We start from the raw sequence: 25,255 nt of genomic DNA on the forward strand, positions 1-25,255 counted from the left end.
CACCGTTGACTTCTATAAAATTGTATCATTAAAACAGCGACTTGTTTTAAAAGGCTGTGGTCAACACAGCTATGAGAGGGACCCTGTGCCAAGGTACAGCTTTAGGGCTGTGGGGGAGAGCTGTTATTTTTGACCCACACCTATGATATATTTTTTTATAGCTTGTTGACTTTGTCACAGCTCTTGCTACATAAATAATACATGAGAGACATTAAAAATGATTCCAGTGATTTCAGGTGCGGGAAAAATCGAATGAGAATGATTCAAATCGAAGTAGCAGGAGCTCAGACAGCCTGACATTTAGCATCTTGCATGATCCTGGATCCTATACAATTCCCATTGTGCAACTTTATAGTAACTACTTATTTTACCCTTGCTTGTTAAAGCCCCAGTGTGTAACTTATTTGGCTTTTTATTAGCAAAAATCAAATATTGCTTTCATAAATACGTATTTCACTGAAGTCGAATCACACCCACATACAAATGAAAGCTTTCTCGTACCTTAGAATGAGTTGTTACAAGTCGTTACAAATATACAAGGGGGGGGGGGGGGGGGCGCACCGAACCTCGGCTGCCATGTTGCATCGCCATTTTTTACGTTGAGTGGCAACGTGACCGTAGGTAACCATAGAAACTGTCGGCTCGGGGAGAAAGTTGTTAAAACTGTCACCACTGTGTAGTGTGAGGAAGGACGGAGGCACTGATGTTGCATTCAGGTGCATTCAGGTGCAGTCAGGCAGACGGCCGTCGGCAAACCAACCGGATGTCATTTTACTTTTCCACTAGAGAAAGACGGTAAAATGTGGGTCAGGTAAACAATACGACATCACCATGACAACATATTGTCACGACTGGATTGTTTTGCCTCGTGCTGGCGGACCACTTGTTTACATAGATGCTTTATCCTGTTATATGCAGCGTCTGTTGTCTGTCTGACGTCTGCCCAATTTCACGTGAATGCAACATCAAGAATACGTTCAGATATGCAACCGCACCGCTAGATGGGGTAATTCCTACTTTAAACATCCAAAGCATTAAAAAGCCCAATAGCCTAGATGGGTCATCAAGTGCCACAAGTCCCGCCCTCCTGCAGCCACCATCCAAACTTACAAGACTTGGTTTCTCTGAGTGTTCGACCTGAAATCTGCTCTGTTTTTATTAGATCCACCAGAAACTGGTTAATTGACCTGTCGTTAATACTAGAGCTGAAAGAAGCCTGAGGGAGGAGACGTAAAACTAGTTCAAATAAAACACCGAAAACATGGGAAATATATGGGACCTTTAATATTTTCAGTATACTTGAAGTGTGCACAGTCCACCAGCAGGAAAACAGAATTAGTCAGGGACAATTATCAGCAAACACCGAATTATGGGCAAATATCAAAATATAATTTTTTTACTGTCTAACTAAAACTTCCCAGAGAAAGACAATGAATCGCCACTATCTGCAGGGCTGCAGCTCAGTACCCTGACCCTGAGCTCAAATATCAGTGACGGTGGAAGTGTAAAACCACATGCTGGTGCCTGTATTGAATGCGGGTCCAGTCTTAAAATACAGCAGTGTGAGCTGAGGCTGTGCAGTGAAAAGGAGGCCAGCGAAGGTCTGTCTCGACCATGGTTAAACAGATTGAGGTGTATTCCAGGTCTCAGCCGTCTAATCCCATCTGTTTGTCATCTTAACCCCACCTCCTGCTGGCTTTCAACACAATGAGCTACAGCCAAGGTGTAGGCCTACACAAACAAACTGATGAACATGCATAAATAAGACTTGGACTTCCGTATAATATAAAGGGAGAATAAGAGCATTCCTGTCCGTCAAAAAGTAATCCCATCTGATTCAGCAATCCACTTGCTTTAATATAAAGCCGCCTGGTATGTGAGCAAAACAAATCAGTTTGGGCTCAGACACAAAGGTTAAAAAAACCAATCAACTCCTGTGGCTTCCTGTAGTGCTGGACTCTTTGATGTCCACTGGAGAGAGCAGTAATCTGGTATAATCTGACTAACGTCCACTGTGTAGATTACTGTCTGACCTCCTCCAACCCACGCCCAGGAGACGCTGTACCACATGGGGCTATGCATTGTTTTATATTTATCCTTATCCATTTTTCAAGACCTGTCTTTGGAAAAATACCTTTTTCAGACAGAATCAAAGAAAAATGTATCATTTTAAAATCATGTTTTCAGTATCTGTGAAATAACGTTCTGGTAGATTGTAGCGCCTACTGATCTCTCTGAATGTGTGTAGGTGTGTGTCCATCTCTCTTGCACTGTTAACACAAAAAAAAAAAATTTCAACCCGCTAACAATCGGCTTTTGGTGGCAGTGGGAAAGGCGCGTCGACCCGCATCAAACGACTCGGCAAGCGTTGCGGGTTAAAATCGGCTTTAATCAGCTCGGCTCCGATCGGCTTGCAGTGGGAACGCCAGACCCGGGTCAACCCGCTAATTTACGTGATGACGTTTAGCGTTACGTGACGCCACGTCATCGTGCCGGTCGCGTCTCATATCACGTAGGCTAGAGCACTGGAAAAGAGAGTAACGACACGCATTGGTTCAATGGAAGCGCCTCCTGATGGAGGAATATGGGTATTGCAAAAGCGCCCAAGAACTGACATCTCTGCATTGTTGGTGAGCAAGTGTGGCATTTTCAATAATTTAAGGACATTTATAGATCACCCACGTTAATAGCATCATTGAGGACCCTTTACAGATAAACATTAACACATTGGCGAGTAAAAAAAAACAGTTGTCTACATTAATGTTTCAATCTACATTTTGTAATAAACAAATTATAAGTATAATTTGATATGACCAAGACACCTAAAAACAAAAACACGGCCATTTTCATCAAGTTACAATTAAGTGGGAAACACACATACATTGGAGTGAATGAGTTTTCTGGGCGCTTTTGCAATACCCATATCCTGCCACTCGGGGCGCAAAACCCTTACCACGGGAGTCAATGGTGGTGTTGTTACTCTCTTTTCCAGTGCTCTAACGTAGGCTACCAAAACAAAGCTCTGCTCTCATTCAGACTGGGATCAAAAGATCAAAGAACACTAATATGACCAAAAGCGATTGAAAAAAAAAAAAAAGCGACAGTCTGTTTAACTGACGTGTTGGGGCCGCGGCAGACTCGCTGTCCTCCGTGTTCCTGGTGCTCAGGTCAGCCAGACGCCTCGTCTGCCTCGGCGAACAGACCTCACACTCCGCGGCGGGCGGCTGTGGCATGACACTATGTTTCTTGCACCGCGGATGAGAGCGGGGCTTTATGCTCTGTCTGACTCCCCAGCGGGGGGTCAATGGGGAAAGGGGCCAAATGCCGTTTATTAGCGGGTCGACCTGCGTTTAAAAAACCTGCGTCGACCCGATAATTTTAGTGGGAAAACGGTTTTAGTTACTAATTGAGTTACTTTTTAAATGAAGTAACTAGTAACTGTAACCAGTTACTATTTTTCAGTAACTTGCACAACACTGGCTAACAATGACTGTATAAAGAGAGACAATGTGTCTCCACATCTACACTGTAAAAGAAAATGAAACCAAACTATTTTGCACTGTGACAGCGTGGGCTATGGTTTATATAGCCTAGTGCAACCCGCCACTAGGGGGCAGTCAGGTGCTTTGGCTTCACTTTTGAGCAACTGTGACAACAACGTCCATCTATTTAGCCTGGTAGCTGCTCTCAAGATTGTCATATCAGTGTGAGCTGACGTGTGACCATGTTAGTGCATTCTGCCTTCTGGTTGTTCCATTATTGTTTATGTCTTGAGTCCATAGTGCAGTACAAGAAACAAAGCCCCTGCAGACACAGAACCTAAAGGTGAGGACAACAACAGCACCTGTCCTGAGTAATTACAACGCCATCAGTCCCCTGCTAGGCCGACAGCTAACGTACATCCACAACTGTTAGTGTGTTCTCAAGTGGCAACAGGTGATAAGCAGGCTGCCTCTGAACAGCAGCTGTCCGGGGAGAAAGCGTGGGACCAGAGACCTCTGAAAGTTTAATAAGTGTCTCCTTTTAGAGACGAGGGGCAGCTTCTAGAGGAAAAGAGGATTTAAAGAGGCTGTCCAGAGCCTGTCCAGTGCTGTAGCCTAATACACACTCTGTTTGTCCTGGACAAGCAAGTGGGTCCGTCCGGTGCCGGCTCATCTGTGAAGGGAAGAACAGGCTTTTCCCGAGATTCTCTCATTCTGCAATGTCTACATTTTTTTTTTTTTTTTTTTTACATCAGACCAAGTCACAAAAACGAACGTAGAAATTAATTCATACTGATAAATATTGTTACCATGAGCGAAACAACCATGGTAGCCTACATTTTCTATAACTTAACAATATTTCTGCAGCACCTGTTTTCAGCCTCCCTCCTGAAAAGTCTGCTCCAGGACAGCAGTGTGTATATTTTTCCATTTCTCTGACAAATCTGCACTAAAAGAGCAACTAATAACCTCACAAAGCCTAATCTGTGAAGAAATGCTTTTTAAGCATCAAGTAAACACAGAGCTGCTGTGAGCTGGCTGCAAACTGTGGCCTTACCCAGCCAACATGAATTATTCAGCAGCGAACTCACACACACACGGGGTGAGGTTCTCACGGTGCAACAGAGACCGGGAGCGTGCTTCATTTTGACAATATGTAATTTGAAATCTATTTCCTGGAATCACTACCAAACCTGAAAAATATTAAAGAGGTGTGTGAGATTTGCATACTGCAGTTCATGGTAGGTTTATCACTTTTCAAAAACTCAATCATTCTCATGAGGAAAAATACTTAAATGTCTATTCAAATTGTGTTTGAATTAGCTTGAATAAAATATATCCCAGTTTGAATTTGTTCTTGCACAAGTCATCATATCACCGATATCTAACATGACGATTTGCTCAAATTAACTTTGTACTTATATTTTGGTGTATGTCAAAGTTACAGGTTATTTCCAATTTTAAAGTTGTATTTTTTAAACATTGCACTACGCTGTGTTCACAAACCTCCACAGCAGCGGCTTGATTTTGTTGTGCAGTTTGTTTAAGTCGGTTGTCTCCTACAGATTATACTATACTCAGAACATGTAAACACAAAGTTTAGCCATGCGGCCATGTAAACACAGCTGACACTAGCAAAGATCAAGGTTGCATGAAATCTAATCATAACTTTGGTTAATAATAAAGCAAAACCACCTGGTATAGGATTTAGTGCATAAAGTATATGTATTTTATTCCTAAAGCTCTAAGGTTCCATGCAGTTTGTAATGTTACTGTTTGTAGGCCTAATGCACACTTGCAAACAAAGAGATGCTGCCATCATATTGGGTAGTATTATTGTACTTTTATTTTGTATTCTTTTTGTATCTAACCAAGTAGGCCTAACCATCCAGTCCCCAATTGTGCTGATGTTCCACCTACATCTACATGTACAGCCTAGGTCACAGAACAAACTGCAGGGATGCACAGACACTCAGTGTAGTAATAGTGTGTGAGAACAGGTTCAGATTAGGTTTAAGTGAAAAAGTTTGCAGGTAGGGCTGTTTTGTTTTTTTTTGCTTACAATACAATTTCCAGTCATTTCAGTCAGTAATGACCATTTTTCAAGCAAGACTAAAGGTATACTTAAGTCATGATACCTGTATTTCTATAGTGGCTGAATAAGCAGCAGCATCAGAGGGAACTCAGGACTGACTGGTCACTTCTCCTCGGTCTGACATTGTCCTCATTCTGAGGTCACCTACCAGACTTTTCAAACACCCAACACTTCGACACAAAGGCTAAAACAAACCAAAAATAAATTAGCTCATTGTAGAAAATCAAAGATGGCTGCTGGCCCAACACAGCTGAGTTCTGTACATTGATCAGCTGAATTAAATATTTAAAGAGCAAAGTCTGGCAGCTTTAAACACGTTTTGTAATCAAATTTACACTACATATGCGATGCATGATCATCTTATTTAAAATGGCCTGTGGCTGTGGAAGTGCAAGTGATGGGAACAGGAGTGGAGAATTTAAGGTAGAATAGTGGGGCTACAAATATTATTTATAAGCGAGGTTCTGTTTGATGCTAAAGAGGAGTGAAGGGTAAAGTGCCCTCTCTCTGACAGGCCTGGCTCGACCCCCCCCCTCCCCTCTACCCCTCCCCCTCAGTCCGGCCTGTTGAGCTCAGCTGACCGCGGGGAGTTCATGTGTCAGATGATTCTCTCCCACTGCAAAGCCATTGTCCAGGGGAACAAAGATGGAGAGGTTTGTCCAAATGGAGGCCAAACGAGGCCTGACTGCGATGCTTCACCACTCCTCCCTCCGTCTTCCAGGAACTGCAATTCTTACCTCTCCTGTCTGCTCATTAGAGATGTAGCAGGGCTACGACCGGCTGAAAGAGGAGTGAATTGGCGGCATTGTTGTGTTGCTGGACGACCACTTCAGATGACAGAAGAATGTGTGTGTGTGAATGTGTGTGTTTGCGTATGTGTGGGAGAAGATGGGGAGGGGTGTTATTTCCACACACTGCCTGACCTTTGTAACAATTATAATCCTAAATAGCAGGTAATTTAAAGAGGACGGAGGCTAATTATTCACCTAATAGTTTTTTGTTTTCCTTTTACCAGCAAAAGGCTAAGTGATGTCCAGCAGGGGGCTGAGTGCAGCTCCTCTGTTGCTGCACTTGAATAAATAAGGTGTCATTTAATTAACTTTTTATTTAAACGGTCTCATGTTGTATGTGAGACTTCCAGGTGTTCTTAGATCATAAAGCAGGTCTAGGTTTTATCAGGGCTGGGCGAGATGGAAAAAAAAAAATCGGACTCCTGATTTAAATCGATTTATTGCCCAGCCCTTTATAAAGTGTAAACTGAGCCTTATGAGCTATCAGGACTTCTGTAACTTACTGTTCTCAGCCTGACCTGACTGCAACAGCAGGGCTGGCCCAGTAAACATGATTGCCACTCAGTACGTTTACATGACACTTGAGAAAACCAAATAATTATTGCCTTAATCCAACTATACCTGGACACCTGAGTGAATGTAAATGCGTAAATGCGAGTTCTCCAACTCCCATTAAGACACCCTGATAATGCGATTGGATTTCGACTTTATCCGTACTGTATACGCCTTAATCAGAGTTTAACTGGACAACTCATGTGCTCATGCTCCACACACCCCACGCTGGTGTAAGACCCCGGAGCAAAAACATCCAAGAAAGCCGGTCACCGAAGCTGTTGTTGTAGTGTTACGGCGTTCTTGTCTGCCTCTCGAAATCACCATGACCACGAGTGACAGCGCGCACCATATCTGCACAATAAGTAATGCACATATTACGTACGAGATGAACAAAGCTGTACGATTAACCTTCTCCCTATTTAATGACAATACGCAGCACAGCTAGGTCTTGACCTTCCACAACTTTGTATGGCAGCATGAGTCTATGTTGAACTGTTCCTGTTACTTCCCTAAAGTGACGACTAAAACGTTCACACACACACACACACACACACACACACACACACACACACACTGATTGGTCAGCTGCAGGGAGAGAAGTGAGAACCTCTCACTCCCTAACTCTCTTGTTTATTTGTTGCACCACTGTAGCATGGAGTTCAACACTGTCAGTGTTGTCCTCACTCCTTTACTCCTTTTTTTCCCCCAATTATCTTGTGCCTCACCCTTCTCTGTGATGGCTGATTCTTCACTCTACCTTCCACTGAGCATGTGTGGAGCAACCATAATTTAATTTACCATGGTCACAAACACACAAGTACTTCAGAGAGACCAAAGACTGGCCCTAAACGTTGAAAATGTGTACAGTAATCTGATTATTTTTTTCAGTAACACGTAGTGTGAGGGATTGAAATATGAAATTCAATAAGTTATAAATGATTTAGGCAACATGTTGTGTGTTCTCAGGCGGCATAAACCACAGAGGCTAACATTTACAAGGTTTTTCTATATGTGAAGTCCAAAAAGAGCGAGGCATGTGGCTGAGGCTTTCCATTCATTTAAAGAGGACAGCTGATTTACTGTGCAAGGTGTGTCTTTGTCCCACAAATCTACATTAAAAGGGAAAGATACAAGTCTTAACTTGCACCCTGGTCCAGAGTGTTGGGGTGTAAATTATGAGTTGTAAAGGGAGATGAAGGAGGAGCGATATCAGTTCATGGAGCAGTGTTTATGTGACTATAAAAACTACAATCACTTTAAAGTCCTGACAGACAAATAGGAAGCTGCATGAAGTGTTTCTATATGAAGAGACAGGCCGACAGAACTGGAATGAAAGAGAGAAATCTGCGTTATTCATGTTGGTCAGTGAGTCTGTAGGAAAACATCAAACAGCAGTGGAGCTCCACTCCCCTGCACAACACACACACACACACACACACACACATTCAACATAATCTCAAATGTTTCCTGAGAACTTTCCGTGTGAGTTTTGGGAGAAAATCAGGATTTCACTCAGATGATGTTTTTCTACACATCAGCTGTCAATCTTACTCAAATATTTTTTCCCCAAAAGCATCTACTGAAAATATATCTAAATACATTAACAAATATATTAAAGCAGATATCAGTGGCACGGCCGTTTCGGCTAATGCTGTGTTCAAGGCAGGCTTTTGAAACCGTAAGTTACAGCTTCAAGTCACAACTACGACTTGGTAGCGTTCCAGGTAACCCGTAGCTCGTGTTTTTACCGTCCTGTTGTCTGTGAAAGTTCCCTATAACGGCCACTCGTAACTTCCGACCCGTGAACTCGTACCAGATCGAACTGGTATGACTTCACAGGAAGGAAAAACACAAAGTACGAGTTTCCTTGAACGCACCATGAGTTAGCAGCCCCCGCCCTTGTCAGGCATCAATTGGTCCTCGTGCTACGTCACCACATTCACGCGCATCCCTTGGCTGCACACACAGCCCTTCATGCCGTTCTCTCCCCTCATTGGATAACACTTGTATCCCACAAGGAAAATTTTCTCCTCGGGTTACAGCAGAGCAGAGTGACGGAGAGACTCGTGTTTAGGCTGAAATACTTCATGTAAGTGATTGCTGACGAAAAATAGGACTATTTAGGACTTATATTAACAAAAACATTCCACTGATATCTGCTTTAACTACTAGCGCAAAAAGGTTCTTATTGTTTCTATTTTGGTTCCTTTGGTTCGAGTTGGAGACACACAAGGTCTTTGCTGCTTCTTGAAAGGATAAAGCACATTACATTTTCACAGTGAATGTGAATTATTTTTGCTAATTAGTTGCATATGAATGTAGGTTAGTCATCAGGCAGAGCTGCTGTTGACATCTTTATAGGCTGTATTCTGTATGTCTCATCCAAACAGCCCACACACACACACACACACACACACACACAGACATGGTCAGTGACTGATGTCTCAGAGCCGACCCCGCCCCAGGTGCAGACTCCTCTCTGCAGGTTCACACCATTCATCCTTCCCAAAGCCAGTGAGTGATGTCAGTGGCAGCAGCTCCACAAACCCACAGCACAGGTTAAATACACAACCCCTCCTGTCAATCACACACACACACACACACGCAGGGCTGCAGAGTGTGATCTGTTACTGTTCCCTCGTACCAACACATCATGTTGGCTTGATGAGAACAAACATGTTTCTTTCTTCACCAAATAAATCTATAGCTCTGTTTTTATTAGGTTGGTCATTGTGCAGGTTTAACAGGTGGGAGTCTGCTTATGTGTGAAAATTGAAAAAAAAGTGTCAGTGGGACTTCAGTGAAATATGACTACAACCTGTTACTTACTCCACATCCAGAAAACCTAAGTCTTTATAGTACAAAACTACTTATTACATAATAATGTCATTTTAAGTTGACAGTTTGATTATCAGTGACCCTTGAAACCTCTTTTTTATTATGACTAAACATTAGAGGTGGGCGAAAAAATGGATACAGCATAGTATCACAATATTTTGCATGGCAATAGTGTGTCGATATACAGATGGAAGTATCAATCTGAAAAGACCAATGAGTTTATAATTACAAAGAGCACATGTCGAGCAAGTTTTCATTTGGAGACATTATTTGCAGGTAGAAAAAAAACGAATAAATTGCAATATATGGCAACATATTGCAATATTTTTAATATCGCAACAATATCGTTCAGACACGTGATAATGTCGTATCGCAGGGCTCTAGTGATTATCCCTACTAAACATATGTCAATCTGACAAGTCTTCTGGTCATTTACATTCATATCATCTATAGTCAGTAAAGCTCACAGATCAAAAAGCAAGAATAACTCTGATACTTTCAATGGGAGGAAGGAGGAGAATTATGGATAACTTAACTTAAAGAAAAGATGAGGGAGGAAGGGGTGATGAAAAATGTCAGAAAAGGGTCAGACAGAAGAATAAATCAGGCAATTATAATATGAAAAAGCATGAATCACAACTAAATAAATTTAAATACAGACATTATGTCAAACCGGACATCAAACATTCAGTCTAAACTGATGACTCACATCTGACTTTAAAAAAACATGTATAGGGGAGCCTAATAAAACAAGGTACCATCAGGTCATGGTAGCAAAGAGTGAATTCTGGGAAGAAAACGTGACTCATCATGACCTCAACAAGACCGGACGGGAAATGTACGGTGATGATGATGATTTTACATGTGACACATATGTGCATTATTTACCAACTGCTCCCAGACGAAGAAATAAAATCTGCTGAAGACTAAACACCATCTAAGAGAAATGGTGGTCAAAGGTCATCAGCTGAGGACTGTGGTGATAATGTGACTAAAATGTGGCTAAAAATAAACAACCACAATAAAATACAACTACAGCAATATTTTGATCACAGGGACTTGACTATGATTGTTGCATGTGGCGTTGTGTCACTGTAGTGAGGCGTGAATATACATCTGCAAACAGTCAGTCATCAGACGGCTGGAAAGTAAGACAGGAGAAGTGAGGGATGACACTCACTCATCTGGGAGCGGATGGAGGAGGAAAAAGAAATCCTTTTTGGCTCTTTTTGGAGCAGAAGGAAGACACCGGGAATGAGAGAGAGCGTGATTAAGGATGGATTGGCAGAGAGAGGCTGCAGAGGGAGGAAAGAGAGAGAGAAAGCGAGAAGGGGGGAGTGTGCACAGAGCAGATGGTGGCAAGGAGCCAGCCACGATCCAAATCTCCCCTCGAAAAAACTTCAAAAGAAATCACTGGAGCACAATAACTTTATTCTCCCGTTCGTTCACATGCACTTAACATTTCATAGCTGCCTCTCCCCTCTGGACAGAGTCAGAGCGAGCAGAGATGCACACGCCGTGGTTAGAGGGGAAGAAGACGTTGTATGGGTTTGGCTTGTTTAGCTCATCGAGCCTCTTCCAGCTGATTAGTCCGTTTTAATGATTTCTATCTGACATTTTGTATGAATTATTCAATATTATACACTCACAATCTCTGCCATAGGAGAAATATACAGCCACATTGATGGCTCTGCCTGGATTAACAGCAGATCTGGAGGGAAACTTGGATTAGTCTCTGCACTTGGACCGGGAAAATAATAGAGAAAAGGCGACTGAAGAGATTTATAAACTTAAAACAAAAATGCATTGGCATCACAACACTTTTTCTTTTCCAGTGAGGATCCAGCGTTCTCGACATCTACTTGACTTAGCTCACAATCAGTATGATGCAAGCAGCAGCCTATGGGGTTGAAAACTAAAGCCAACACATAAGTGTCTGAAATGGACACTTGAGTCTGGCTCCAACAGTGAGTCAGTCCCCATACACTCCAGTGTTGATGTTCAACTTTACAGCAGGAATAAACTGTAAACAACTGTTGCAAAAACGGTGCTGGTGTCAAAAGCTAATTTCTTCCTTTGTGACAACTGTAAGGGGGTAGATTTTTATATAACTTGTGCATTTAAATGTTATTAAGGCTTAAAGTTATTGTTGTGGGCGTGGTCACAGGTGAGGTGAGCATGGGCCTCAGCTCCACCCCCTAAAGTCATTTTTGGCTTAAGGCAGAATCAGACTACACGATTTCAGGCTGATTTTCACACAATTTTGTCGTAGTCGACACATTTCCAGATTACTGTATGAACGTCGGGACGTGTAGTGTAACATGACAGACGAACAGTGATTTTGTGTCTAATACGCTCTACGATGCTCCACAGCGCCTGGACAGAAAGTCTAGTCTAGTCTCCATTATTGGCATTCACACACACAGACAAGTGCGCATACATGACAGGAGTGCGTGGCAAATGCGGAACTGGTACAGTCCAATCGCATCGCAATTGGGAGACAGAGATAGGGTGAGCAATATGCAGCAAAATGCCACTGGTGGAATCGAACCGGGGCTGCTGCACCAAGGACTAATAAGCTTCTGCATATCGGGCACTTCCTCAACCCACCAAGTTAACCGACGCCCCGGTGCACCAAGGTTCAAAAGCTCCACCAAAAGCTGCCTTGTTTTCTGTGATCAAGATCCTACATATCCCAAGATTCAATGTGCACCAGTAATAGAAAAAAACATGAAAATACATATAAGTGTTGGATGTAAGTAAGTATTTGGTTTAAAGGGATAGTTCAACATTTTGGCAAATTGGCCCATTGCCATAATCCCTATAGTCATAGCAGTAGGTTCGTTACCTTTATTTGTCGGTGTAAGCTATTTTTAGAACGGAGGAGCGGAGCGGCAGGCTGCTCAGAGCTACGCTACAGAGGCTAAAGGAATTTCTTGGTTTCCCTCATCAAACTCATCAAATACAAAATCCCAAAACTCCAAAACGCTTTTGTGGACAAGTTGTGACCTGCACATTTACCACACTATGAGATAATAATGGAACGTTACGAAACGGAGCTAAAAATAGCTTACACCAACAATTAAAGGTAACGAACCTACTGCTATGACTATAGCGATTATGGCAATGGGCCAATTTGCCAAAATGTTGAACTATCCCTTTAAGCTCGGTTCAACAACAACCGTGCATTCAAGGTTGCTAGGTAAGTCCACCATAGTCCAGCCCGGTTCAGATGGTTCAGACCTTGTGGTCCATGATGGCTGACCATTCTGACCTTCATGGTATGATGAGGTCCACACACCCAGAGGCTAAACTATAGAGGTGCTCCTCAATAGGACTGAGAAGAATTGAGTACTGTTGTTCAGGAAATGTGAAGCCCCGGGAGTTATCAACAACAACTGCAATATTGACATTAACTGAGATATAGCTTAGTGTGAGCCCTGATAATGAAGTCATGCATCTTACAGCCATATTACAGCACTATGATCTATTAGACTATTTATCAGCTCCCCTCTGACTGTGTCTGAGTATCTCTCTCTGCCTCTGTCTAGGCTCAATAAAACTCCAGCAGTAACTGTGGCTTAAGCCTTTTAAATCAATGTACATGACAAGTGCACTCACATTTCAAATTAAACTCAGCCAGACCTCATTAATAGCTCATTTGAATGGGACAACATACAGTAAGTAGCCACAGTCCGTGAACTACACAGTGTCGGGGGCTGTTTTTCCTCCAATGCTCTGATCTGATAGATAGATAGAAGAAAAATTAGCCCGGCCTCAGTGGCGTGAACCGGCTGCGACTAGGAGGCATGAGGCCTTTCAACGATTGTCAAGGCTCGTTACCATGACACTTCACAGCCCGGCCACTCCTGACAACGTGGCTTATCGACGGCTCATAGATAAGCTGACATCAGTGTTGCATGTGGGCCTGACATGAAGCAGAGAAACAAACTGACCAAACTGACTACATATAGGCTATATAAACCTCTCCCCGTGGGTTAGGAATGTGCTCTGGCCAGGTATCTGTGACCTTAACAGTGAGGTTAAACCTACCGCCATGTGCTGCAAATATCTGCTGGACCCTGAAGACTCAGGTTCACGTTCATAAAACCAGATGCTTCTGTTGGTGTGGTTGACAGGAAGGTTTAAGGCTCTAAAGGAGCTGGTCATTTTGGTTTTGGACTTTTGAATCAATAATGAAGGAATAATTAGGCTAGATAAAACCATTAAATACCACACAGATTGGGGTGAAAAGAAATCTGATCCAAGGCGTCTGAATCCAAAGATCAATGTTTTCACATGTGTCTTTGACAGTCTCCTCCTGTGGATGTGTGAAGCTGTGACTCTGCTAGTCTTCCACGACCACTCTCAGGCAACAAGATCACATTGGGAACAAAAACACAGCAGATGTAGATGCACAGAAGGCGCAAGATGTGTTTTTGCTTTTCAGATTAAAAAAAAAACAAAAACAAAACAAGACAGAAAAGCTGGATGAAGTCAAATACATGTAGTATAAACGTTGTGCAAGAAGAAGCTATGACTGCTTTGTTGTGACATCACAAAGTTACACAAATCCAGATGGTTCATTTGAAAGCTCAGTTTCTGAATACAGGGTGTGTGCATTTATCTGTGGACTGGAGCTTTAATACTTTCACAGCATTAATACAGAAGCTAGAGCTGCTTTACAACCAAAAAAAGACTTAAAAATTCACTTTTATACTTTATGGGACCTTTAATATCTTTAATAGTGCCCCGAGTTAGGCAATTTACAACATGAGTTCTCTGAGAATCTCATTATAATCGAAGAAAAAACTGATGATGTGACTGAAATATGAGGAACAGGGATCCTCTGAATCAAAGCTGAATCCGTTCCAGGAGTCAGTGGCAATACCCACCACAGCTATGTAGCTATTACATCCCTCCCCTCCCTCACAGTTCACCAGAGATTCTGCTGATGGCTGATGACCATGAAACAGTCACACAAACATCTCTCAGTCCTCTCCCCCTGAGATTTACTGGAAATCGGTCGACTTCTGGTTCTGTGAAGTTGTGTGACACCGAGCAATCTGTGGAACTTCTTGAAAATGACCATGATGACGAACACCAAGCTCCTCCTCTTGTGTACTGAACAGCCACCGGCCCGGTGACACAGCAACAAAACACAACACAACCATATGGCACACTAACACACTGCCACAAGTGTCCTGCATTAGTCACCTCCAAACAGCTGAGGCCTCACACACACACACACACACACACCTGTTACACCCCACAGTCACACTAATGCACCCCCATGTGAACACACGTTTCTCCCTTTGAGTAATAACTAGTCTGACAATGTTCAGTTGGTGACACGCTCCAAACACACCCAGCTCCAAACAGATAATGAGAAACTTGTTAATAAGCACAAGAAAAGATGGGGGGGGGGGTTTCCATTCTGGGACATGGACCCTTACATACAAATCTCTGAAACAAACAAAGCTATTGTTAAACTGCAGTTTGGCCTACAGAGAGATTCCAACAGCTGGATTCAATTAGGGGCTTTCTTAAAGGGGGCCGGCCCCATCCACGCTGCGTGTCTCACTTCTTAACACACAAAGTTAGATCATGGATGAGAAGAGAGAAAAAAAAAAAATCTAAATCAAGGTCACACATTCACATACAGTAGAAGCTGTTTTGACATGGGAACCTCCATGCAGAAGGAAATATCTGCCATGTCCAACAGATTCCAGTTAAACCACGGCTCTCTGCCTCATCAGCAAACCCCGGGCGTTTTTAAAGACACATTCCAGAGGGGAAGAGGAAATTCTACATGAAGTAACAAAAAACTGCTTCAAGCGATTTACTCTGGCAGCAGTCGAGCATGTCGTCCTGCGCTGGACAAGGCCGGCTCAGGACCTTGACACTTAGGTGGTAACATAGCAGCGTGGGTTGGGTTTTTTTTTTTTTTTTTTTTTTTTCAAAAGTGAGGCTGTCAAACACGATTTAGGGACTCTCAGCTACGTGCAACAATAACGTTACAGGAGATTTTGTGTCTCCAAGTGGGAGGAAACTAACAATATTTGATGCGACTGACTCAGAGGGAAGACAAACAAGGATCCTCAGCTGCACACACCCTTCAGGATTGATGTGTAGTACACTGAATAGTTTCCTATCTTTGAAGTCCACGCAGCTTGGGGTCATTCTCGCCCTTCATGAGAGAGCTCACATCATGTTCAGTGAGGAAACAATGACTCCATGCACGTTACACAACAGCCACACATGCATCGCCTCACAACTGAACATCTCCCACATAAAGAGCAGCGGACTGGACTCTAGAGACGGGGTGGCGTGGTGGCTGCAGCCTACCTGCCTTTAGGTTAATTGCCACCTTTGGCATGTGTCTTATAGAGTCTGCCAATGTATATCTGTGAGAGTGTGTGTGTGTGTGTGTGTGTGTGTGTGTGTGTGTGTGTGTGTGTGTGTGTGTGTGTGTGTGTGTTGTTTGTCATCTCATTTGCATGAGCACAGGCTTGGGGGTCTAGTGTGCGTTTATAGGCAGAGACATCCATGGGTATTTGCTAGTCATGTTCCAATAGCCGTTCAGCAGCAGATACACACACACACACACAAAAGGCAGTGGTGGATGCATCGTGTGTGTGTGTGTGTGTGTGTGTGTGTGTGTGTGTGTGTGTGTGTGTGTGTGTGTGTGTGTGTGTGTGTGTGTGTGTGTGTGTGACAATTCTAATGTGGCATCAAACCAATGCAACCCCATCACCAGTGCTGGAAGATAATCCCTCTTATGCAGCGTGGAAGTGGCAGCAGCGCCATTCCCAACCCCGTGCACGTCCACGAATGCAGCACAGAACTGAACGTCGGCGTCCGCTCGGTGTGTCACACACACACACACACACACACACACACACACACACAGCTGACATTATACACTGGTTAATAAGGCTAACGTGGCACCGCAGGCGCACGTTCGATTCCCCCAATACAAAGCTGTGGGAAATAACACATTGAACCAGCGCTGCTGCCTGTCACGTTCCAAAGCGTGTGTGTGTGTGTGTGTGTGTGTGTGTGTGTGTGTGTGTGTGTTTTCCCCGCTGCCTTAACTCCTGACTTTGATCATGCTGACACCCCCCCCCCCCGCGCGCGCGCGCGCACACTTTCTCTAATAGTTGATCATGTAGAAATGACATGGAAGAGCTTCTTACCTCATGACGCAAACTGCTGTCAGGCCAGATATATCACAGGCTGGGTTTCGACAACGGCCGACTTGTGTTTGTAGTTTTCACAAAAAAAAGTTCAGCGCTCGGTTCAAGGCTACAGGCGACCAGATGAATGGGGAGGGGGGAGACTATGGAGAGGTTTCACAGTTTGCAGGCTATCCGGTAAAAGTACAAAAAATAAAGAAAAGAAAAAAGAAAACATGGATTGAAAAAAAAGAAGAAGAAACAGTCCGATCCTACATGATCTTAGAGCATCGCGGCTCCGCTGGTGGCGAAGGGTCGGTGTGAGGGAGGCGGACGACAGCGTCTCTCCGGGTTTCACTAGAACCACTTGTGTCTGTGAGATGCGGCTCTGAGCCGCTCCGATCCCGGTCTGCTGCCGCTGCCTGCTGGCTGCTGAGCGTGATGCCTTCACGGACGCACTGTCAGCTCCTGATCTGAAGAGCCGCAGTCAACAAAAAAAAAATACATCGGCAACATTTTTTTTCACCTTTGCTAAGGGGTTGTTTTAGCTTGATAAATGTTAATTAACATTTAACATGGGTACTCCTTGTTATATTAATATAGCAAAGAGTGCGTCTCAGGATATAAAGTTTACTCATCATCAAAATAAAGGGATGTAAATAATGGGTTATTTTTGTCAGTCTGCATGATGAAGGTCTAATTTATGAGAAATAGGAGTTAAGCTAACACAGCTTGCAAAATAAGAAAATACTCCAGAATATTAGGCTATTAGGTTAGTTTTCATTCCAGCCTGCCATTTCTAAAATAACACATTAGGCTACAGCCATGGCTGTGAGGGCAATCCATTCCACAGAGGAAGTCTACGGCTGCCGTACCTTGACTTCCCACCTGTAAACACAGCCTCCGGGAGCCTATAGTTTGTGGCAGCTTTCATGTGCGCGGCATTTAAAAAAACATTTGGATTTCCAACGGGACCTGAAGGCAGCAGTGACGCAACTTGTGGGACGTAGCACGTACAGGTTGCCCCTGACAACTGAGTTGGCTCTCTCCCTGTGTGTTTCTGTCTGTGATGTTGAGCTGGGACCAAAGTGAATATCATAAACACCAGTATAACTGCAGCCCGCTGTATCTGTGCTTGCTGGTGGCCTACTGATACTGGGTAGATCTGATGAAGGGATCACAGCAGCTGTCACTCAAGGTGTCTAAACTCTGCTGTAGAGAAGAGTTTGATGTGTAGCTAGGCCTACAGGATCAAAATTCTTTTATTTTAACAAAATCCTCAGCGAATCAGTTGAAGAATAGCTAGAGTTTAAAGCTGCTTGAGGTCACAGAGCCGGCCCAAGGCATAAGCATCCTGTGTAATTACAAAAAACCTTAATTGTTGTTGTTGCACTTCACATTGTTTTTGCATATTGCTGTTGCAGTTTATTTGAAACCTAAAATAAAAAAGGAAATTGCATTGTCTATTAGTTTATTTTGTTAGTTTAGCCCAGATAACAGTTAGTATCCCACTAGTACTATATTATTTTGAATAATTAGTGTAAATCAACCCCAGGCAGCACTTTTAGCTGAATTTGGGACCATTTCAGATCAAAAACCATAGATGGGTAAAAACATGCCAGGTTTGATGATGATTCGTAATGATGGATTAGAAGAATGAAATAAGTTTGTAGTAGGTGAGTAAATGATCAATAATCTGTATTATTGGCAGTAATAAAATGTTGCTTTGGGCCCCATGGAGACTTGGGCCGGCCCTGCCTGAGGATCATGTCTGTAGGCCAGTTGTATTTTATATGAGGGATGTTTGGACTCTTGAAAATATCCCTCTGCCACATGTTATCAATAAGGGTATGGCCTCTGGTTTTCAGTATTTCGTTTCTCTCTTGCTTGTCAGCAGTAAGGTGTCTGGGTTTGATTCCTGGGCCTTGGGACTTTTTGGGTGGAGTTTGCATGTTCGTTCCATTCTCCCACAGTCCGAAGACATGCACACTGGGTTTACTGACTGATTGTTTTGTTTGTCTCTATGTGGCGATGTCAAAGACTGGAGACCGGTGTACTCTGCACTTGCCTTGTGTCAGCTGGGCGTGGTTCTAGCCCCCCTGCACAGATAAGTGTTTTAGACAATGGATTAATGGATGGATGGTTTTTTATCTCTCTTAATAGTGATGATTGGGCGAAAAGAGCTTCAACTAATCATAGACAAAGAAGAATCAGATGTTAATATGAGTCCTACATCAAGAAATGGCTAAAATTGTTGACTGTTTTGACAAGTTTTTTTAGTGACTTCACCCATAAGAACACATCATCATAGTCAGATGACACTGCTATTGTGGCGTGTATCAGGAACGGACAGGAATCTGAATATAGGGATCTGATTAAAGCCTTCAGTGGCTGGAGTCACAAAAACTGCCTCCGACTGAACACCTCAAAGAGAAAGGAAATGGTTATAGGTTTCTGCAGGTCCAAGCCCCCTCTTCAGCCACTGAAGACTTGTGGGGTGGACGTTAAGGTGGTGCCAAACTATAAATATCTAACAACAGACACACTCTACAAATAGGGGCAGAGGAGATCTCTCCCAATCCATTCAATTTAATTTGTCATGACATATGCAGTAATATGCTGCAGATGTTGTATCAGTCTGTGGTGACAAGTGTGTTGTTTTATGCTGCAGTCTTAAAAAGCTGGCTCTGGTCGGAGCCAGGTTGGACACGCTGGGGGAGGTGGTGGAGAGATGCACATTGAAGATGATAGAGAGGCTATTCAGAACAGCTCAGATCATCCACTTCATAACACCTTGGTGGACCAAAAAAACAAAAAACAAACAAAAAAAATGGCAGTGGTCTCAGGCTTTTTAATTCTTCTGCAAATGGTAAACTGACGAATGAATTGTGGATTAATGAAGTTATTCTCATTTGATCTAATGTTAACACATATAAACATAATATATTTTTTATGGGAAATAGTCAGTTTGGATTGTGTACACTTTGTATTATGTCAACAAAGGAAAAAAGGTCTCCCACACACTGTCCAATCATTTGCAAAAAACTTTATAAGAGACAACGTTCCGGTCCTCAGGACCTTTTTCAAGCAGAGATTTTTTTTTTAAAGAATTAGTCTAGTACGAAGAGGGGGGTATCATGCACCCCCCGGAAATATACTTCTAACCAGTGTTTCTAGATTGGAAAAAATGTGTAGAAAATGATGAGCTATGTTAAAAAGTTGTCAGAATGTCCCATGTATCATTTTTATGCAAATTAGTGCCGCCATTATCGAAAAAACCTAATTTCACTATATCTCAGCCAATATTGCAGATATCTGAACAAATAAGGTATCTAGACCCATGTTTTGGGGGTCAGAGATCACAATAAAACTATTCATAAAGTGATCACATGTTGGTGGCATGCTTGTAAGCAAACCTAACCCTTTTACCAATTACAAGACGCCAATATTGGAGATACCAAATAAGGTGTCTAGACAGAGGTTGTTGTGTGTTTAACCAAGGTTTATTTGGATCAAACATCATAATAGAACTCTTGTTGATGTGACCACTCTTCTCTTTCCCATGCCAGATAAACAGTCAAGTAAATGGTTCTCCACTATGCATCACTCATCATCGTTTTCACTGAAATCTTCAAAGTTAAACTCATCCTCTCCTTCCTCTTTCTCCTCCTCTTCCTGTTCATGCTCTCCAGTCTCATGGGGATCAACCAGTGAAGTTGGTAGGATAGGACCACAGGACCACACCGGTTTCAACACTCCTTCATCAGTCTTCATCCATCCCTGCCCTTCATCATAGGGTTTTGGTTTTTCCAGAATAGGTTCATCAGCTCGCTAGTACAAGGCGACGCGGTAGTTCACACGTCAGGCATGTGGCTTCAGAGCAGAGTGGCACGGAGGAAGGTGAGCCAGGTCAACCTTAGACTTGCAAGTGAGTTTCCTGTCCTCCCCCACCATGTTACGTAGCAACTTGGCACGGACAACATCCACTGAAGACTCACAACTCTGTCCAGACGTCAGACTGGTGAATTGCTCCAACTGCCTCAGCACCTCAGGCTTGACACTCTAGCAGTCACTGAGTTGACTGAATACGTGAAATCGGGGATTCTTCTTCAAGGGCCCCACCTTCCTTCTCCCTTTGATGGCACTGGTACAGTCTTCTCCACTGAACACATAGAACCCAAGAAGAGTGGTGCGGTAGTCTTCTCCCAGGGATTCTGCAATACTACTACTGCCTGGCTTCCGGTGCATCTGTCCCCACTGATGTTGAGATGGATGTGTTACAGTACGAGCAGAAGCTGTGGGCAAGGCTGCTACAGCTGACTTCATCAGACCCCTACAGTGTGAAGATCCAGGAAGCTTCTCAACATCTCTGAGCTTGCAGAATCCCTGGGAGAAGACTACCACACCACTCTTCTTGGGTTCTATGTGTTCATATCAGTGGAGAAGACTGTACCAGTGCCATGTATATATTTTTGGCTTTTTCATGCCTTTATTTGACAGTACAGTTGAGAGAGACAGGAAATAGGGAGGCAGAGAGGGGGGGGGATGACATGCAGGAAAGGGCCGTCAGATGTGGGATTCAAACCAGGGCCGCCTGCACGAGGACTATAGCCTCAATATATGGGGCGCCTGCTTAACCCACTGCGCCACTCGACGCCCCGGAAGGTGGGGCCCTTGAAGAAGAATCCCCGATTTCACGTATTCAGTCAACTCAGTGACTGCTAGAGTGTCAAGCCTGAGGTGCTGAGGCAGTTGGAGCAATTCACCAGTCTGACGTCTGGACAGAGTTGTGAGTCTTCAGTGGATGTTGTCCGTGCCAAGTTGCTCCGCAACATGGTGCGGGAGGACAGGAAACTCACTTGCAAGTCTAAGGTTGACCTGGCTCACCTTCCTCCGTGCCACTCTGCTCTGAAGCCACATGCCTGACGTGTGAACTACCGCGTCGCCTTGTACTAGCGAGCTGATGAACCTATTCTGGAAAAAACAAAACCCTATGATGAAGGGCAGGGATGGATGAAGACTGATGAAGGAGTGTTGAAACCGGTGTGGTCCTGTGGTCCTATCCTACCAACTTCACTGGTTGATCCCCATGACACTGGAGAGCATGAACAGGAAGAGGAGGAGAAAGAGGAAGGAGAGGATGAGTTTAACTTTGAAGATTTCAGTGAAAACGATGATGAGTGATGCATAGTGGAGAACCATTTACTTGACTGTTTATCTGGCATGGGAAAGAGAAGAGTGGTCACATCAAGAAGAGTTCTATTGTGATGTTTGATCCAAATAAACCTTGGTTAAACACACAACAACCTCTGTCTAGACACCTTATTTGGTATCTCCAACATTGGCGTCTTGTAATTGGTAAAAGGGTTAGGTTTGCTTACTAGCATGCCACCAACATGTGATCACTTTATGAATAGTTTTATTGTGATCTCTGACCCCCAAAACATGGGTCTAGACACCTTATTTGTTCAGATATCTGCAATATTGGCTGAGATATAGTGAAATTAGGTTTTTTCGATAATGGCGGCACTAATTTGCATAAAAATGATACATGGGACATTCTGACAACTTTTTAACATAGCTCATCATTTTCTACACATTTTTTCCAATCTAGAAACACTGGTTAGAAGTATATTTCCGGGGGGTGCATGATACCCCCCTCTTCGTACTAGACTAAATACATTACAAATATATGGCCTACCATGTCTGAGATAGCCAATCAAAGGCTGGGTCAGTGGGGGGGTCCCAGAAGGTCCTACAGCTGTAGTCGACTGATTTGGGCAGCTCCACCCAGTGGATAAGCAGTGAAAAAGGTCCTGAGGACCGAAACGTTGTCTCTTTTATAATAAAGTTTTTTGCAAGTGATTGGACAGTGTGCGGGAGACCCTTTTTTCCTTTGTTGACTCAAATCCCATGCTCCAACGCACCTGTCTTTTAAAGATTTTTTTAGGTGTGCATCGGTCTCTACACCTTGCCTACTTTGTATTATGTACCTTTGTTTCTGCCACTGTTGTGGATCTGTGTGTATTTAAGCTCTTTGTAAAGTTTGTCTTGTTGTAATGCATATGGCCGGATTGTGTGTGTGCGCTTTGTTGCAAAAGTGAATTGAACGTATGGGTGTGGTGACTGTTACATTGACTCCTTCATTTCCCTGCACTTGATTTTGAAACAGACGCAAGTCATTCACTCCAGCAACTGAGCTGCAGCTGACTCAGCTGATGATGAATGAGCCATCGGAGCGCCACCCACTCCTCACCAGCCCTCTTATTGTGACATCTAACACACTGAAGCAGTTAATGTCATTAACTCAGAGGCAAGTGTAGCTCACACTCCTGGTGCACTCACCATGTATATATACAGTAGTATAGGACCCTCTCCAGCCAAATGTTGACGTGAACTTCCAAACCAAATCTTAGTATCAAGTTAGTTCCACACAGTGCACATTCAGTCCTCAGACTTCATTCAGGGTTCATTAGATATCCACCACCCAAGCTTTGTCTGCCATCTAGTGGACAAACCATGAAATACCACTTACAGCCTCTCAGCAAGAGAACATCTCTACAAAGTGTTGAGGTTGAAGACATCTGGACTATGATTAAAAATGGACTATTCTTTAAAGAAGTTCAGTCGCCTTCAATCCAATCTGAGCACTTAATGACTACAATGACTGAGAACATTTATCATGGACATGGTGGAAGGGAATCAGACTTGGCAAACAGGATTTTAAAAAATTATGATGCATGTATCAGTGGAACAGAGAAAGGTGGCCACAGAGAGGTGAAAGAGAAATATCTATTTCAGACTTAAAAGATCATAAAGGTAGTGGACAAAAGAGAGAAAAATCATATTGCCAATGTCAAAGTGGGGATCCACTGGAATGGTAGGGAAGCACAAAATAGGTTCGTATGAGAGATTTCAGGAAGAGGAGTCAGTGGACTGTTGTAGGACATATGATGATGGTGATGATGATGAGGAGGAGTCTGGGGAAACTAGAAGTACAGTAATTTACATTAAAGACAATTCAGTACAACTAGACTGATCCACACTCCAGAGCACAAGGTGGCAGTAGTTACTATGCATCTCTTTCCTAACTGTGAATGTAAACTATAAACTCATGAGCCACTGACAGAAGATTATTTATTTATTCTTACATTTAGAAAGCCCTTAAAAAATATGAGTTTTTGTCATAGACTGTATAAAGAAGGTGTTTGTCAGTGGGAAAGCCATCAACATTAACCAATGAATAATGATTCATTATCTGTGGGTCATGAATTTGTTGTGATGCATTACATAGGGTGAAGTCAGGTAAAATGGGCCACTTTTTGGTAAACGACTAATAAGACCATCAAAAACGCTATGCATGAAATCCATTGATATTTTTAAAAATCGACATAGGTCTCTTAAATGTTTCTGTGTGAAAAAAAAATTTAAAAGTATAATTATTTTGGAATTATGAGAGTTAAAGTATCGGGATATTCCCTCTCGAGGTACGATGAAGGTTCAGGTAAAATGGGCCAGCCGTTCAGTTAAATTGGGCCAAGAGAGAACAACACAGTAATTTTAGCAGAAATCATTAAAATTTTAATAATTAATTGACACTACTACTAAACTACAACACTAAACTTAACATTAACAGTAAAAACATAAGAGGTTGAAGGCATTTTTTAATCTTAAAATGCATTTTAAAATTACATGATCATGTTGTTGCTATGCTCTTTGTTAACTGACTATGTTATAGGCTCTTTTACTGTGTGTGTATGTGTGTGTGGCATTATAGATGCCATTTTTTCCCCCACAGTGCTAATGGCACCATGAGTGGCACTGACCAACCTTGGATATATATCTAACTTTGAACATGTTTTGCACCCTCAATTTCTGTGTAACTTCAGTGTAAGACTGTGTTTTGTATGTGGCCCATTTTAGCTGAAATGCATGGCTCAATTTACCATGATGCATTAAAGTCCCACTCCCGCGACCCTTTTCGGCCATTTTAAAACCAGCTCATTAGCCATGCACATTAGCAATGCACCTCTGGGGGGTGGGCGGAGACTGCGCTGCTCTGCACCCGCCCAGCCACCTCCTCGCACCCCACCCCCCCGCTTGCTGACAGCTGGACATTGTACAATTACAGATTCAGCGCGTTTAACGTAAAACTCCACACTGGGATTCGATCCCAGACTGGTGCATAGTCCTTGCTCACAGTGCAAGCTGCTCTACCAGGTGAGCTATACCTATTATACCTTGACAGCTACACCGAGCTGTGAAGGCTTTCACCTCTGAGCCAGATGCAGAGCGGGGCGGGAGCTTGTAGCACTA

At 43.1% G+C, this 25,255-nt stretch overlaps 1 protein-coding gene across 1 annotated transcript in view; it reads right to left on the reverse strand.

Annotated features, from left to right (window-relative positions):
- Positions 1-17,208, reverse strand: part of enah (ENAH actin regulator) — a 132,311-nt gene extending 115,103 nt beyond the window's left edge. The window contains exon 1 of the mRNA XM_085770129.1: positions 16,961-17,208. Within this exon, the coding sequence (XP_085626255.1) occupies positions 16,961-16,965 (5 nt within the window). The 5' untranslated portion in view covers positions 16,966-17,208. The remainder of the gene's footprint in view (positions 1-16,960) is intronic.
- Between the last annotated feature and the right edge of the window lie 8,047 nt (positions 17,209-25,255).

Source organism: Trachurus japonicus, chromosome 24 (assembly GCF_045865225.1).
Source record: "Trachurus japonicus isolate A0001 chromosome 24, Traja_1.0".
Lineage (NCBI taxonomy): Eukaryota > Metazoa > Chordata > Actinopteri > Carangiformes > Carangidae > Trachurus > Trachurus japonicus.